Below are 15,367 nucleotides of genomic sequence, written 5' to 3'. Positions count from 1 at the left end.
AGCAGGCTATGCAGCTACCAACAGAGAAAAGGTTAACCTGCTCTTGTAATTATCTCTGATGTCAAACAAAAAGGATGTTCATATGAGAACTTCCTGTTGAACTAGATAAAAGCAAGGACACAGAAGCAATGTAGCTGACATAGCAAGTGGGAGCTGCCTATAGGCCCTTCTGTTAGAAGCAGCCAGCCAAGTATATCCTGCACTTGTCCTTGAGGGCACATCAGCACATCCAAGGCCTACTCAGGTTAACTGGTCTGTAGATTGCTAACTCCTCGATGTGGAAATAGCCTTCCAGTCAGGATCACTGTGCCACCTGGTAGATAGCAGTAAAATAATTAGTGAAATACAACAAACTATAGACCGAAAAGGGATGACAGCTACTTAATTACACTCAGAGAAAAGAAGAGTTGCCAAACGTTTTTATTTATGCTTTCTCTACATTACATCTGTTAATTAAACAGGCTTTTAGGATGTACCTTGTTCTTGAAATTGCTTCACTGTTTTAGTGTCTCTTAAGATAAATAGGAACATCCCTCAGGGATGTATTTGACAGCCAGTAGCAACTTATTTTAAAAAATCAGGGTATAAAAATTAAGACTGACATTTGTACAGAAAAGTGACTAAATAGAAACAGCTTACTTCAGATAGGTAGTACTTTAATACAAGACTGGAAAAGGATTCATTCTCTATTTCACTGATGAATATGCAAGCCTCATCTCAGCTGATACCCCGCCTGGAGTACTGGGGTTGACATGATTTTAGAAAGTGAGAAACACAAAACCTCCAACTAAGTCCCTGAGCAATCTCAATTCAGTCAGGAGCCATTTCACATCAAACAAGCTTTCAAAAGTTCAAACAATTGGAACTACCTTAATCATTTTAATTTCTTTCAGTTTAGAAAATCAGAAGTTTGAAATACTGCTGTATATTTGATTTAAGGTACTACTGCAGCAGCAGCAGGCTAAGAAGTAACATGCTCACCTTTTGCTAGAACTGATGGGTCAGCTGCTTAATCCAGCCTCGGTAAAAAGGTTATAGTTGCCAATACAGAAGAGTATATTTAATAATTCTATTTTAAATTCATTATCAATATCCCTTTTGAGGTGCATAATCATATTCTCAGATCCTATTTCAGTCTCTTGCTACTTCACAATATTGAATGTGTGCTATCAAGGAATGGCAAGTAGCAGTTTACCTTAAACATACCAAGTGCAGTTGTTAGTGAGATGCATCAGTTTCATATTGCTACCTTCAGATTTACCTGAACACTTATTTAGCTTGCCAGGATATTGTAAAGTAGAGGAGGATTTAATCTCACAGCTAGCGGTTCTGGTACTTGCCTAACTCAGAGAGCAGACACAGAAGCCTAGATAGATTAAAGGCATGCTCAGCTCAAATCAGCACCTGTCTGTACTGGACAAGGAGGCACTGTCATTAGAAGAGATATAATTCTTTTAGTACTGATTGAGAAGGACTACCAGCTCCTCACATCTAGCAACTGAATATCTCCCATGATTTCCACGACATTGATCTTTTCAAGTTGTTTAAAACGATGCTTGTACTCCAGCGTGTGAACACCATTAACAGCAACTTTGAACTGGTGGGCATCACAGAAGATGATCAGCTGAAAAGCAAGGAAAGAAGAAGTTATATTCTAAGCTCAAGCAACCCATGAAAAGCCATCTGATTATCTAGGCTAGGCTTGGGCAAGCTGGTTTTTGTAACATTCTGTTACAAAGAATGTTTCATGCTAAAGAAACATTTTTAAAAGTGAAACTTCAATTCATAGAATAACTCCAGCTGGAAGGATCCTATAAGGATCACCAAGTCCAACTCAATTCAATTATAATTTGTCCTGAGTATAATAGGAATTCCAGAAACTATTTTTTAAGTAAATTGTCACTAACCCATTATTTATTCTTAAATATCACAGTATCACCAAGGTTGGAAGAGACCTCACAGATCATCAAGTCCAACCCTTTACCACAGAGCTCAAGGCTAGACCATGGCACCAAGTGCCACGTCCAATCCTGCCTTGAACAGCTCCAGGGACGGCGACTCCACCACCTCCCCGGGCAGCCCATTCCAGTGTCCAATGACTCTCTCAGGGAAGAACTTTCTCCTCACCTCCAGCCTAAATTTCCCCTGGCATAGCTTGAGGCTGTGTCCTCTTGTTCTGGTGCTGGCCACCTGAGAGAAGAGAGCAACCTCCTCCTGGCCACAACCTCCCCTCAAGATGTGGAAGGGCAGTAATGGCAGTAATGGCAGTTTCATTTAAATCTGTGCTAGTGGCATGACATTTAAGCACCTCTGCCTGTTTTTGCCAAAGTTGCCAGTTTGATGCCATGTTTCAGTTATTCCTACCTCAAAGTACATGCCTGGACTGAAAGGGAAGTTGGCCACTTCCTTCTCTTCTTCTCCCCAGCTGTCATGAAGGTATGAGTTTCTTACAAAAACTTGATTTTTCAGTCGAGGATTCAGATGTAATGCAATGTCCTTGGAGTTGCTTGGTTTCAGGTTTATTGTAAAGCTGGAAGATAAAAGTTTACAACAGCAAGGCTTTACAAACATGATGCAGCAGTTCATGCTATTTACCAAGCCCTTAGGCAATACTCAGAACTGTTCTGGAGCCAGGGCTATGATTTATCTGACAAACCCAGCAGGCAGTTAACATGCATTTGTCTCCTTTGCACAGAAACCCTATGCTGGAGACAGTAAATGTACAGCATGACCCTGCTAGATCTGCTTCAACACTCCAGATGTCCGTATCTCAGCCACACAGGCTCAGGCCAAGTGGTGCTTCCCTACAGCACTAGGAAGCAGCATTCTCACAGAAACACAGTGCTGCTGGCTCTTTCTGTTAGGCACTGGAGTGTGGGAGGCTTTGTTTTACTTGAAGACGTTATGCTCTCTCTGTCAACAAACTGGTTAAACTCTTCAAGGAAGAGTTTGAGGATTCTCTTTGTACATTTAAGATTGGCAGGACACTATGCATACAAAGTGTTACTTTGTAGGACAATGTAGCTCTGCTCAGGCTGAACAAATACTCTGCAGTCTCAGACGTGTCTGTAACACAGTATTCCTGACAAGGAGCTCTGGAGAAAAGTGATCAGAGGAATGAGCCATCCAAATTCAAATTAATGCTTCAACCTGTGGCAAAGACTTGACTGCATCTGAAGAAATACTCCTCCCCCAAAATGAGCTCCAGCTGCCAGCTTATTTCCTTGAAAAGCCTGGAACTGCTTAGTCCAGAAACAAAATACAGCAACAGCTACACTTAGAAGCTCTTAAATCTTGTTTTTCACTGAGAAGGAGAAACAACTGTGTGAATGGAGTGGAAGGCATTAAATAATTTACAACCTCTATAAAAATGTATACATTTAAAACCAAAACCAAAGAGCAGACAATGTGCATGCTTTAACACCTAAAAGCCTCTTCACACTTAAAAAGCACCACATTCAGAATTTGAAATGTGCTAATAAGCTTGTCAAGCCAAAAGAAGGAAAACAAATGCTACTATCTAAGCATTACTTATCCTGCCCAGTTTAAAGGGGATTTCTAGACCTTGGGTTCTAGTATTAATACAAAGTCTGAGTGCATGGAAAATAATTTGCTCTGAGGAAGCAAGACTGCAATGCATACACACAGCATAAAAAGCCCATTTTTCTTCATTTGCATTAATTGCTTCAGTTTTAGACATGTTTCTGCAGAGCCAAAACCACCCTTAAAGCAAAATGCATGCTGAAGCACAGACATTTTCTTAGCTCCATTTTCCACTCCCCTTTGTTTCACCATTTCTTTACATCACATTGGAAAATGTCTTCTTTGCAACACATTGTTCCTCATTTGCTATCAGAATTGTAGTTCATATTCCCCTACCAGGTTTCATCACTTGGCTGCTGTCAGATGCCTTCATGTCATACACGGTCACAAAGAGGCCGTGTACTGGAGAAGTACTGACATAAATGTCGCAACATGGAGCATTTGGGCACACCAGTAACTAACTTGCTCATTTCTCATCTATTTCTGCCAGTTCCCTTTTTCTTGGATCTCTTTAACAACAACTGCCTGCACAAGACATCTGCTTACATGCCTTGCACAACAGAAACCCTTAACAAACACACAGTCTTGTGAATAATGCAGATTCAGTAGGTAAGACACTCAAGCTTTACCTTCACTTTTCATAATGCAGCTGCTCTTTTAAGTCTTCTCTAAAGCAGGCTCTTCAGAAAACCAGTGCAGTTTCAGATGATTCCAGATGCAAAGTTGCAAATGAGTAAGGATACACTGAGGCAATGGAAAAGCCTACTCATTCTCAAAAGTACCTCAGATAGGAATAGTAGAAAACATTCAGTAACACCTACCTTTTTGGGTTCTTATTGACTTCTCCTTTAATGGCAACTGTGCATCCTGGACGAAGTGCAGTATCAAGTTTCCCAATGTAAGGAACATCCTGGAAGTATACTACCAGTAAAAATTCTGACTGTGACTTACTTTCCCAATATACAGGCTGAGCTTTACCACAGCAGGAAGAAATTTGTCCTACAATCACAAATCTGCACTTACAGCTAAAGTCATTCCTACCAGTGTAGGGACATTGTAGTGGAAAAGTTACACAGAGAAACCTGTTGGCTTTTCTAACTTTAGCCTACCACCTTGGGCTCAAAAATAAATATTATTTACAACAACTTTTGCCACATCTAAGAGAAGGAGAGGAAGAAGTATTACAAATTACTCTGAGTTAAGGAGTGAAACATACTTTGACATTTTTTGTGGAAGTCTACCACTTGTAAGTACTGCATGTTACTTGGTTTTGAAAAGTAGACTATAGATGGCAGACTGTCAAGTGACAAGACATCTAAATTCGTGGCACTCACTGCAGCTTCACCTTCACAAATTCAATTTGTGTATACTCCTGGTTTCCAACCCTTCTTCAGTCCTGACTCCAGTCTGGATATGGTCCCCCAGTGGAGTTTTTTGCACTGAGATGGGCACCCAACTCTGTCAATGCTCCATGCTAGCTGGCCACAAATTCCAACTCTACAGTGTAATGCTTGCATTCAGCCACATGAAGCATATGCAGAGGCAGCACAGATCTGTCAGCAAAAGTAAGATGTAGCCAGACAGGTTCTGAGATCCACACACTAACATAAGGCCATTTGGCATAATATGACTGCAGAGTAGTTCCATGCTCCTTAAAGCAGAGGAAAACTAAGTATACTTGTTTGACAAACGTTTTCTATGTGATCTGATCCTTTCAAGCTTTTGCTACCTCACTTTATTTCTCTGTTTATGGCTGTGGATGCTGTCTATCTTTTGAGTTTTCTAAATGATTTCACAAACAGCCTTACTTTTACTAGCAGCAGCAAAGAGCAGATTACTCTCTACAAAACCTAATGATCAACTCCCAGTAGATTCTCAAATTCCCCTGTTCTGTGAATGGTTTTTTTTTCCATGAATAACTGAGATGGTTTTATTTTTTTTACTTTTCATATTTGCCACAAATCTACACAAGTCACTTACAAATTGTGAGCCATCTGGCATATCCCCCTAGAAGAGAAAACAAACAACATTAACTGCTTATCAGGCAACAGGGAGATTCATGCAACCTTTTACAAACATACGTACATTTTCTGTGTTTATCTTTGTAACTCCTAGAGATGATGGCTGAGAGCCTTGTAAAGACTGCAGAAAAAGACATATTTACATTTTATTGCTAACTTCATAGCACTTGAATGCAAAGTTGGTTTAGAATCATATAAAGATCTCTGCTGCTTTGAAGGGTGAGCTGTTAACATGGAGATCTAGGATTATGATAAGGAAAGATAGCCAAACCCCTTCAAATCAAAGAAAAAAGTTCTGAAGATCAATTGCTGAAGCCAAATCAAGATTCTTCATTTACAGTTTGAATCTTTATTTGACATCAGAGCTCCATTATCCTTTAGCATCTTAATGATATCCACTGGGCTTTCCTCACTGGATATAAGTACCAGCAGGGCAGGTCCATGCAAAGGGCCTTGTGATTCTAAGCAGCACCCTACATCCCTAACCCTTCCCATGAGGACAGATGAGCAATGTGGCCACACAGAGACATGGTTCCAGTCCTGCCCTGCCCTAGTAGACTGTGTCTTCAGCTTATTTATTTCAGAACAGGCCTCTGTTGTCCTCCCCAGAGGGGCACATTTGAAGCAAAGACAAAAAGGAAACAATCGACCTCTCCACTCTTTTTGTCCACAAAAGACACAGCATCAGCAACCACAGACCAAGCAACTGTTCTGTGCTTGGGACATGTGCTTACCCACAAGCTCCTCCCCAGGTTACACCCTCCAGGAGCAGGACTTAGACACAGCTTTGAAGTAATAATATTCTAGTAACATGCCCAAGGTCAAGTGATGGGACCCATAAAAGTCTGTACATAGACTTGGCAAATGATCAGTGAGAGGATTCAGCTTCACAGTTCAGACTTCAGTTTGCCCAACACCAAGTCCCCACCTTCCATCAACATTATTACTGGTCTCCTGACTTGAGTACTTCAAGCTTTGCCCTCAATGTAGTGAGGACAGCGACCTGGAATATTAGATGAGTAGGAAGGTTGCTATAGTAAGTGGCAGGAAGAAAGGGAATTTACCATTTTGTACCTGCCCTAAAAATCTGACCCTTCTGGAGCAGGATCTCTCCTTCTGCACAGGACAAAACATGGTTCAGCTCCTCGGCCTTCTCCAGCAGAACTGGCAGCCAAGTGGAAACACAACACTGCTTTCACTTAAAATTCACTGTAGTTTGGTCCAAGTGCAAATCAAGCCCCAAAGACTTTGAGAAAGGTCAATACTTCTCACCCCACTCCACTGCCCAAAATAAAGATATATTCCTACTTGTCACTTCATTCAGCAATTCAGTCATTTCAGCAGGATAAACAGGGTTATGTGCACAAGTAGTTCCAGCTGTAGCTGAACATTTCGAAGCCAAGCTACAAATTACAGCTATCACAAAACTTGCCATTTAGAAACACTGAACACTGAGAGCTAATTTTGGAGCTCCTGCAATATTTGAAAAGTCTAATTTATTATTACATCCAGTATAGTGTTCTTATACCATCTGTCACCCTTTTGCCCTTAACCTCGAGATTAAAACAGGAAATCAGAGAGCCTCACATGAGACTTGCATTTTGAAATGTGGGATGGGGAAAAAAAAATCTCCTTGCTGATGTGCAGCTGCTTTGCTTTACTTCCTTTTCACCACAAATCCTACTCAGTAGTTTAGCAAGACAGAAAAAGGAATCTAACAAGCTAGCTGTCTGTATAACTTACATTGCAGACAAAATCTATAGTTTTGATCTGCACTTTGCCATATATTCCAAGAGTGTCTATTCTTTCGAGGCTAATTCTGTGGTTGTAGAGCAGCAAGTGCTTCTTGTTTACAGTCACCTAAAGAGACAGGAAATAAAACAGGAAAACTGTATTAGACAGAGATTACTCCAGCTGCATACCAAACTGTATGCATGCATCTCTCTTTTACATTGGTGCGGTACAGAAGCAGACAGTGTCCTACACTTGTCAGAGCAATTAAGTTCAGCTCATCCATGATTCAGTCTCTCTTGACAGAGATTTAATTTCCTATATTAATTTGCTTTTTACTTCTTTTGTTTCTATCACTCAATCATTTACCAAAGTGGTATTAGCAATCTAATTGAATCTGTTACTGCAGTCCAAGCAAAAGACAAATACACCTCATGTTTCCTCCAAGAGGACTGTTCTTTTCCTAAGATCAGGCCTTCACGCACATGAAGGGAAGGGTGGAGTAGCCATTAGCCATGGCAGGAAGTTACTTGCCTGCTCATCTTAAAGGGAAGCAACACAAAATTACAGGTCTGATTTGCTTAGCACCTCTAGAAAGGAAGGCTTCTAAAATTTTCTGTAGTTTGACTATAGCCAAGAAACAGAGAAACCAAGGCTTCCAATGATGTAAGTATAGCCAAAAACCTCTCTTTTATCAGCGTGACAACTGGCTACGGACAAAGAACTGACCCACACTTACCTGGAATTTATCCTTTAAAATCATGATGACAATCTCAAATGGCTTCCCTTTTTGAAAGGGCATCTGGTAAGTGATCTCCTCCCAGCCCCATTTTTCCCTCTCCAGTGTGTTGCAAACAACACAACCAGACCTTTTGAAGCGAGGGTTGAAATGAAATGCCACATCAGCTCGAGGCTTTACGCTGCTACCACACTGTAAATCCACCTGGAACCTAGTCATAAGACAAATCACATTCAGCTCAAGCTGTCAAGAAATCACCTAAAAGGTTTTACATGTTTATGTTTTAATGTGGAGCCCCAGAATAGACAGGTATGAGTGTTGTTGGATAAGTAAAAAAAACCCAAACATATATTTGTCCAACTCTACACATCTGTGAAAGGCTCTCCCATGATTTATTGAAATGAATTACCATATTTAAGTATTTATGTAATGATCATCATTCATACTATGTAAGATCCTCAGTGACTGTGTTCACCACCTTCCCTTCCATCATCTTCAGCAGAATAACCTAATGAACCTTTCATAAAGTCAGGGAACAGAACCCCCACACTGGGAACATGCACTAATCCATACCTGCTTATACCAGTTTGAAGTTCAAATCCTTCACAAAATGCATTCTATTACCAAGTTTGTTAGTCTCAAGCAATCTCTTCAGACAGGTAGACACATGCTATGAGAGGGGTTAAAAAAAACTGCCAAAGCAGGCAAAACAAAACCAGAAAGGATCAGCAGAAAGCAAAAAAATGAGTTCACCCTCCAGTTCTCATCACAAATCTTTCAATAGCCACTCAAGCCTGTATTCACTCTGATGCTGTCACAAAGATTTAGATCAGGCCTTCGTTGGCCATCACAAGTAGGACCCCTGGAAACATTTTATCCATTACATTCTTGTTCACATGGTGACGTTGCAAAAAGTGACACTGTAGGCACTACCTCTCTGAATCATCAGGAACAGTCCCATGTATCACAATCAGCTCTCCAGGAACAAGGCCACCAAGTATTGTCCCAACATATGGGATCATCTAGAAGAGGAAGGGGGGTGGAAATAAGAAAAAATAGTCAAATAGCATGTTGTGATGGAGATGATAAAATAACACAAGAGTTTTAAAGATAATACTCTATTCTTTAATTATGTGGTGCTCTAGTACATTAAAAGAAACACAACTAGCATTTCATCTCAATGAAACAGTAGAAAAGCACTAAACAGCCACTGGAGTGGGAAGGCAAAAACACAGCAGATTTTCACCTATGAAAATCAAACTTCTCAATAAAGATAAAACCAAAATTTACAGCCTCCAGTTCTAGCTTTCAAATGAAGAGTGCTGGTATTTCATTGCCTCACTTTATTAGTAGAGTATAAAGAGGATTCACTTCAAATTAAGTCATTCTCAAGTGCCTACTCTTACTAGGTTTGCTGGTAGCTGGAGGCAGCTTCCACAACCCTTCTGACACCAGACTACAGCAGCTGCCTTTTTGTTTGTTCTTGTCCACTTCAGAAAATAGCGATTGGAAGAGACTATGTCACTGAGTGCCATCATAGTGAAAACTACAAGACAAACATAAACCAAAACCTAATGAGCTAAGAACTCCAAGGTGCACTGAAATAATCCTGTTCAAGAGTCTCAGTCTTTATAGAACCTAGGATATGCAGTCTGGCTCAAAGTCTGCCTGTTTTTTAATTCCATTATCAATGGGGGGAGGAGGTAACATGTGCACATTATGCTAAAGTGAAACAGCAACATGGTGGGACACGTTAAGCCATGTGAGGGGACATACTAGCTAAAATAAAAGCCTCAAATCCATCAGTACACCTCCCTGGCAAAGGCTCAGACATGCTGACAGAAGTCCTACCCTGACCATCAGCTAGTCCTCCCCAGCATTTCAAGGGAAGGAAGGGGAGCAGCACAGCAAACTACACAAGTTCTGAAAGCAAAGCTGTAAATCTGCATCTCACCACATATGCCTTACATCAAAAAAGAAAGTAAGTGGTACCAAATGCTGCATTTGCTGTGGTTAACAGACAGAGGGGGGTTTCCCTCCAAACTCCCTTGTCTATGGAGCAGCATGTAAGATTTTAGGGCATTTTTGAAATGAAATACCTGCAAACAAGAATTCCAGTAAATTAACACCCAAAAAATCCAGCCAACAAAAAAACCCACCCTCAGAAGACTGGAAATGCTACTCTTGAAAGGAATACCAAACCTAAAAAGACAAGTTGAGATTTCTTTTTCATATATATATATATAGACAGAGAGAGATACAGATACACATAATCAAGCAAAATGGGAACCTATAAAAAGGAGATAATGTTTGCTGGCATCTATTCTTGTGAATCTGTGAGGGAGTAAGGAGGAATGACAGCAAAAATTGTGTAAACCCAGAGTTGCCAACAGATAAGCATCATTTTCTGCCCTGTCTCCACTTCTTTTCTCAACTAGCCACACACAAATCCTGATTTGCAGTCACCTTTTACATCAGTCAAAACAGACTTAAAGAATACACTTCTCAAGCATAAGCTCACAAATGGTGAAGTTGTCAAGTTGGTTTAAGTCTTGTGTAGTTTTAATGGCTTAAGCAGTTACAGTAGTGGAGGACCAAACTAATGACATTTTAGGAGTAACAGAATCAATAGGCTGGAATCCTTTGCTTACTGGTAGTAAGTTTGTTCCTGAATATACAGGAGGCTCATTTTTCTTCAAGGAATAAGAACAATAGCAGTAGACAAGAAAAACATATATCTTGATTATTTTAGTTCTACACACTGCTCATGAGGAGTAGTAGCTCTGGGTAATGCAGCAGAGTAACAAATTACTGGTTTAGTCTACAAAGACAAAAGAGAGAAAGATACAGAAACAGGCCAAGAACACTGGAACTTAACCACTTCAGTGGATCAAAAATATTTATCTGTGGAAGAGCAACAGTGGCAAAAACACTTCCTTACTCAAAATGAGGCATTTTTTTAAGAGAAAAGAAGGCTGGCCCATGAACTCTTCAAAAGCTTCAACAGGGAATCTGCAAGGCCATAATAGAGCTTTGCAGAGAAAAGTCTCCAGACTCTAAGCTAGGCAAACAACATTCCATCAAATCCACTCTCTGCAATTGCTGAATCACGTTGGCTCAAGTCTTTCCTACACAGCAGGATTTTTTGTAAGGTAAGATATCAATCATCAAAGAACATTCCAAGTCTAACTGTTCAGACTGAAGTTGCAGGCACCACAAAGAACTGTATTTCATGAGGGCTGCCAGGCCCATGTTTACAAAGAATTAGGAGTGAAAACACTGCTTACCATAATTTTGCCTTTAGCTCACCATACTCTGTAAAAACACCAAACATCCCCATAAGCTATGTACGAAAAGGGATTGCCCTCAACAGCTGCCAGAACTTCCTTCCTGGTTTGGAAGTCCTGTACAGTAAGTGTCCATTTGATTGCAGTATAATTTCTCAACACTATGAGGTCCTAGTGTTACCTGTGACCTCAAGCACCTGAGCAATGCAAAGAGTTCTCTCTAACATCTCTCACTGTACAAAACAGTACAAGTACCAATTATTGACACCGAACAGCAAAATTCCCAAGGGACAAGTTGTTGATGTGACAGGGGAGTTACCGGGTTACTGATTGTCTTCTTTAGTCCATCCAAGGACATCATCTTCCCTCCTCCAGCTGAAGTTTGTCAGTTCCCTGTGACCACTGCCAAAGCACATTTAAAGGACTCACTGGTCGGGCAGCACCAAAGGAGGGGTCCCTTCGAAAAATCAGAACTTTGAATTAGAAAGTATCAAAGTCACACTACGTGAAGTGAAATCCTCCAATGTGTAACTTCAAACAGCACAAGAAATTAAGCAAACGTATTTTCTTTCCAAGAAATCTGCTGGAGTTTTGAAATATGAAAATTCAAGGTTTGCTTAAAGAAACAAGGTGCCATTCTAACAAGGGACAGATAACGCAGTGTCAGCAGCAGCTTCCCGAGACGATGTATAGTGGGACAGATTCCCACATAAAAATCATCACTGTGCAGAGGAACACTGAAAATTCAGAGACCCTCCGCAGGGCTCTAAGAGCACTGCATCTGCAGCTGACCCTGCCTGCAGGCAGGGAGAAGATGCACACCACAAAAGCAGCTTTTCCAAGACAACCAACCACCTGCTTCTGTTTCCTTTAACACCTTTTGTGCTATCCCCAGACCTCCCAAGGCCAATGAGCCTTAAGTGTTGAACTTGGTTTTTTTTTGCAGTACAAAGGACAAAACGGGAAAGCAAAGAGTGTTTTACATTTCTTCCTCCAGCGCACAGAAACCCTAAGCTCCACAAATAACTACACAGATTTCCAAAATTGGCATTAAGTGCACAGAATTAATATCAAACAACGGCTTGCAAACACATCCAGCTACGCTGTAATGTCTTTAGAGAACCTTGCAACAAAGTGGCCAAAATTCAGGACAATTGAAACTGCTAATTAATTCTGGAGAAACAACTTATGGTAGCGTGGAAACTGTGTGTTGAGGACAGGCAAGCAGAGTTTAAAAGGTTAAAGGTGAGAGTTTGGCTTTACTGTGTGACAACTGTTGGAAACATTAAAAGAAAATAGAAAAAGAACAACACCCCCCACCCCCCCCAAACCTCAGAATCAAACCAAAATTCCAAGGTCAGCAACCTGTTTCCTAGGGTCCTAGGAATTAATATTCTGCAATGACTCAATGTGATGGTTTGGGTGTTCCCTGCCCCCCCACACTTTAGAAATCACCCAGACTAGACCCAGCCAGCTCTGGAAATATGAATGAAGCTTATCTTTACAGCTAGCACAATACACAAGCAGATATTTACAGTATGTACAGTTATAGACAGAAATATACAAGGTAAAAAGGTAATACAGAAACACAACAGCCCTCCCAGAAACCTGAGTCCCCAGGAGAGGCTCTCAACCACCCCTTCACCTTCCCCCTACCCCTCTCAACCTTACCCCAGTCCCAAGGAAGAATGGAGGTTTGGCCACAGGTTAGGAAGCAAAGTGGATTATTCCAAAATGGAGGCTGAGGTTAGAGAGTAAGATGTAGCTCAGCCAGCAGCCCCAGTGAGAGTGATTACCTATGTTTTTATTTCTTGTTCCTATACTCTTCAGCAGGTGTATGAGGGAAGTAGACACCACCATTGTTTTCCTTTTACAGCCTGTAATTCTTCTCACCAAAACATTCTAGCCTGCTTCAAACTAGCACACTCAACAATGTGGCCCACTGCAACATCTGGCTTACCCTATAGGACATTCAGGGCAGAGGGGTATTAATTATCCCAGTTCAGACTACTGTCTAGAATGCAATTCAGAGAACATAACATGTGCAATTGTTTCATCCCTTTGACCTTCTCCAAGAATCATAGAATCAACCAGCTTGGAAGAGACCTCCAAGATCATCCAGTCCAGCCTATCACCCAGCCCTGTCAAATCAACTAGACAACAGCAGGCACTTGGAACACCTCCAGAGACAACAACTCCACCACCTCCCTAAGTGATACCATCAATTCATGATAGGCATGTCCAAAGGAAGGCAAACTTCAATTTAAAAAGGTGAAAATCAAGAACGAAACAAATAATAATTGTCCACTTACCACCCTAAAGTCCAATAGCAGATCCCAAACAACGAAACATGAAACCCAGACCTACAACCCAGCGTCTAGCAGCCTGCTAACTGAACTTCCTGAGTGTCCAACAGTAATCTAGGTCCTAATGAAAGAGGATCCTGGAATGGAACTGACTGTCAGTTTTGGCAGACCTGGGAGCCCCAGGGCAAAGTAATGGGTTCATAGAATCATAGAATCAACCAGGTTGGAAGAGACGTCCAAACATCATCCAGTCCAACCTAGCAGCAGCCCTAGCCAGTCAACTAGACCGTGGCACTAAGTGCCTCAGCCAGGCTTCTCTTGAACACCTTCGGAGACAGTGACTCCACCACCTCCCTGGGCAGCCCATTCCAATGCCAATCACTCTCTCTGCCAACAACTTCCTCCTAACATCCAGCCTAGACCTACCCCAGCACACCTTGAGACTGTGTCCCCTTGTTCTGTTGCTGGTTGCCTGGGAGAAGAGACCAACCCCCACCTGGCTACAGCCTCCCTTCAGGTAGTTGCAGACAGCAATGAGGTCCGCCCTGAGCCTCCTCTTCTCCAGGCTAAACAACCCCAGCTCCCTCAGCCTCTCCTCACAGGGCTGTGTTGCAGGCCTCTCACCAGCTTTGTCGCCCTCCTGTGGACACATTCCAGTATCGCAACATCTTTCTTGAATTGAGGGGCCCAGAACTGGACACAGCACTCAAGGTGTGGCCTGAGCAGTGCTGAGTACAGGAGCAGAATAACCTCCCTTGTCCTACTGGCCACACTGTTCCTGATCCAGGCCAGGATGCCACTGGCTCTCTTAGCCACAAGATTTTTGAGGTTTGGGGGTTTTGGTTTGTTTTGGTGTTTTGTTGTTGTGTTTTGGTTCTATTGAAAAGGTCACAACAATGAGGGAAAGCTACAATTTAGGCTATGTTTGCAGGAACAGGTGATGGGTACACAACAGCAAGGCTCTCCTCTAACCTCCTGTGACAGGAACCACTGCCACGACATGTTACACCTAATCTGAAGTCTGCAGCACTCAAGTTAAGGTTTCCTGGCTATGTTTTTAGAACTGAAAGTGAAACGTATGCTTCCCTCGTCTGCTTCCCTCTTATCTCGCACCCCGCGAAGCAGCTGGAAGCCTACTCCGTTAAAGACAGACAAACAAACAAACAGGAAAAGTGACAGAAGAGCAAGCTGCTATTACGGCCCACTGTGGCATACAGAAAATGTCTTGCATGAGGGTAACTCAGCTTAGCTTTTATAATCAAAGCTGGATTTAACACCAAGGCAAACACGGGTCCTGCAAAGAGAATTAGGGAGGTATCTTCGGGATATTTGCAGACAATTAAAGTATGAAACACTACTGGCATCCCACTGCCCCTGGTTATAAACCCAACACCTCGACACACTGGAAGGACACACGACTAGTTTCACCAAGAAATCCCGGCCGCTTCTGCCCTAACGTCCCCGACGGAAGCCCTGGCACCGCAGAGCGCTCCTTCGGCCGAGCCCGCCACGGCCCTGCCTGCGACCCGCTCCTTCTCCCCGACGCACAGGCACACTCAGGGAACGTCACTGCTATTTTCGCCCTCGCCAGCGGGACGCTTGCTCTTTACCTGCACAACGTCCCTCCGCGACTAGCAGCGCCCGCAGACCGCCGAGCTGCCACCCCCCGGCGCGGCCACCACCGCCGCCCTCGTCCCGCCCGACTGCTTCCGGCCGCAGTCAGCGTCACGGCGCGGGGTG

At 42.3% G+C, this 15,367-nt stretch overlaps 1 protein-coding gene across 1 annotated transcript; it reads right to left on the bottom strand.

Annotated features, from left to right (window-relative positions):
- Positions 1-403: 403 nt before the first annotated feature.
- On the bottom strand, positions 404-15,367 carry LGALS8 (galectin 8). Its single transcript, XM_064158590.1, has 10 exons — positions 15,238-15,367; positions 11,641-11,778; positions 8,968-9,056; positions 8,035-8,245; positions 7,308-7,424; positions 5,629-5,685; positions 5,524-5,550; positions 4,365-4,453; positions 2,365-2,530; positions 404-1,624 (listed from the first exon to the last, which is right to left on the bottom strand). Exons 2-10 carry the CDS (start codon positions 11,680-11,682, stop codon positions 1,475-1,477), a joined length of 948 nt encoding a protein of 315 aa, XP_064014660.1. The 5' UTR covers positions 11,683-11,778; positions 15,238-15,367; the 3' UTR covers positions 404-1,474.

The sequence above is a fragment of the Pogoniulus pusillus genome, chromosome 18 (genome assembly GCF_015220805.1).
Source record: "Pogoniulus pusillus isolate bPogPus1 chromosome 18, bPogPus1.pri, whole genome shotgun sequence".
NCBI classification, from domain to species: Eukaryota; Metazoa; Chordata; class Aves; order Piciformes; family Lybiidae; genus Pogoniulus; species Pogoniulus pusillus.
This window is presented reverse-complemented; position numbering and strand designations above follow the sequence as displayed.

Coding starts and splice junctions, on each gene's coding strand:
- LGALS8 (XM_064158590.1), bottom strand. CDS start 11,682: ATGATGTCCTTGGATGGACTAAAGAAGACAATCAGTAACCCG. Junction 9,057..11,640: donor AGAAGACAATCAGTAACCCG/GTAACTCCCCTG, acceptor TTCCTCTTCTAG/ATGATCCCATATGTTGGGAC. Junction 2,531..4,364: donor GTCAATAAGAACCCAAAAAG/GTAGGTGTTACT, acceptor TTTATCTTCCAG/CTTTACAATAAACCTGAAAC.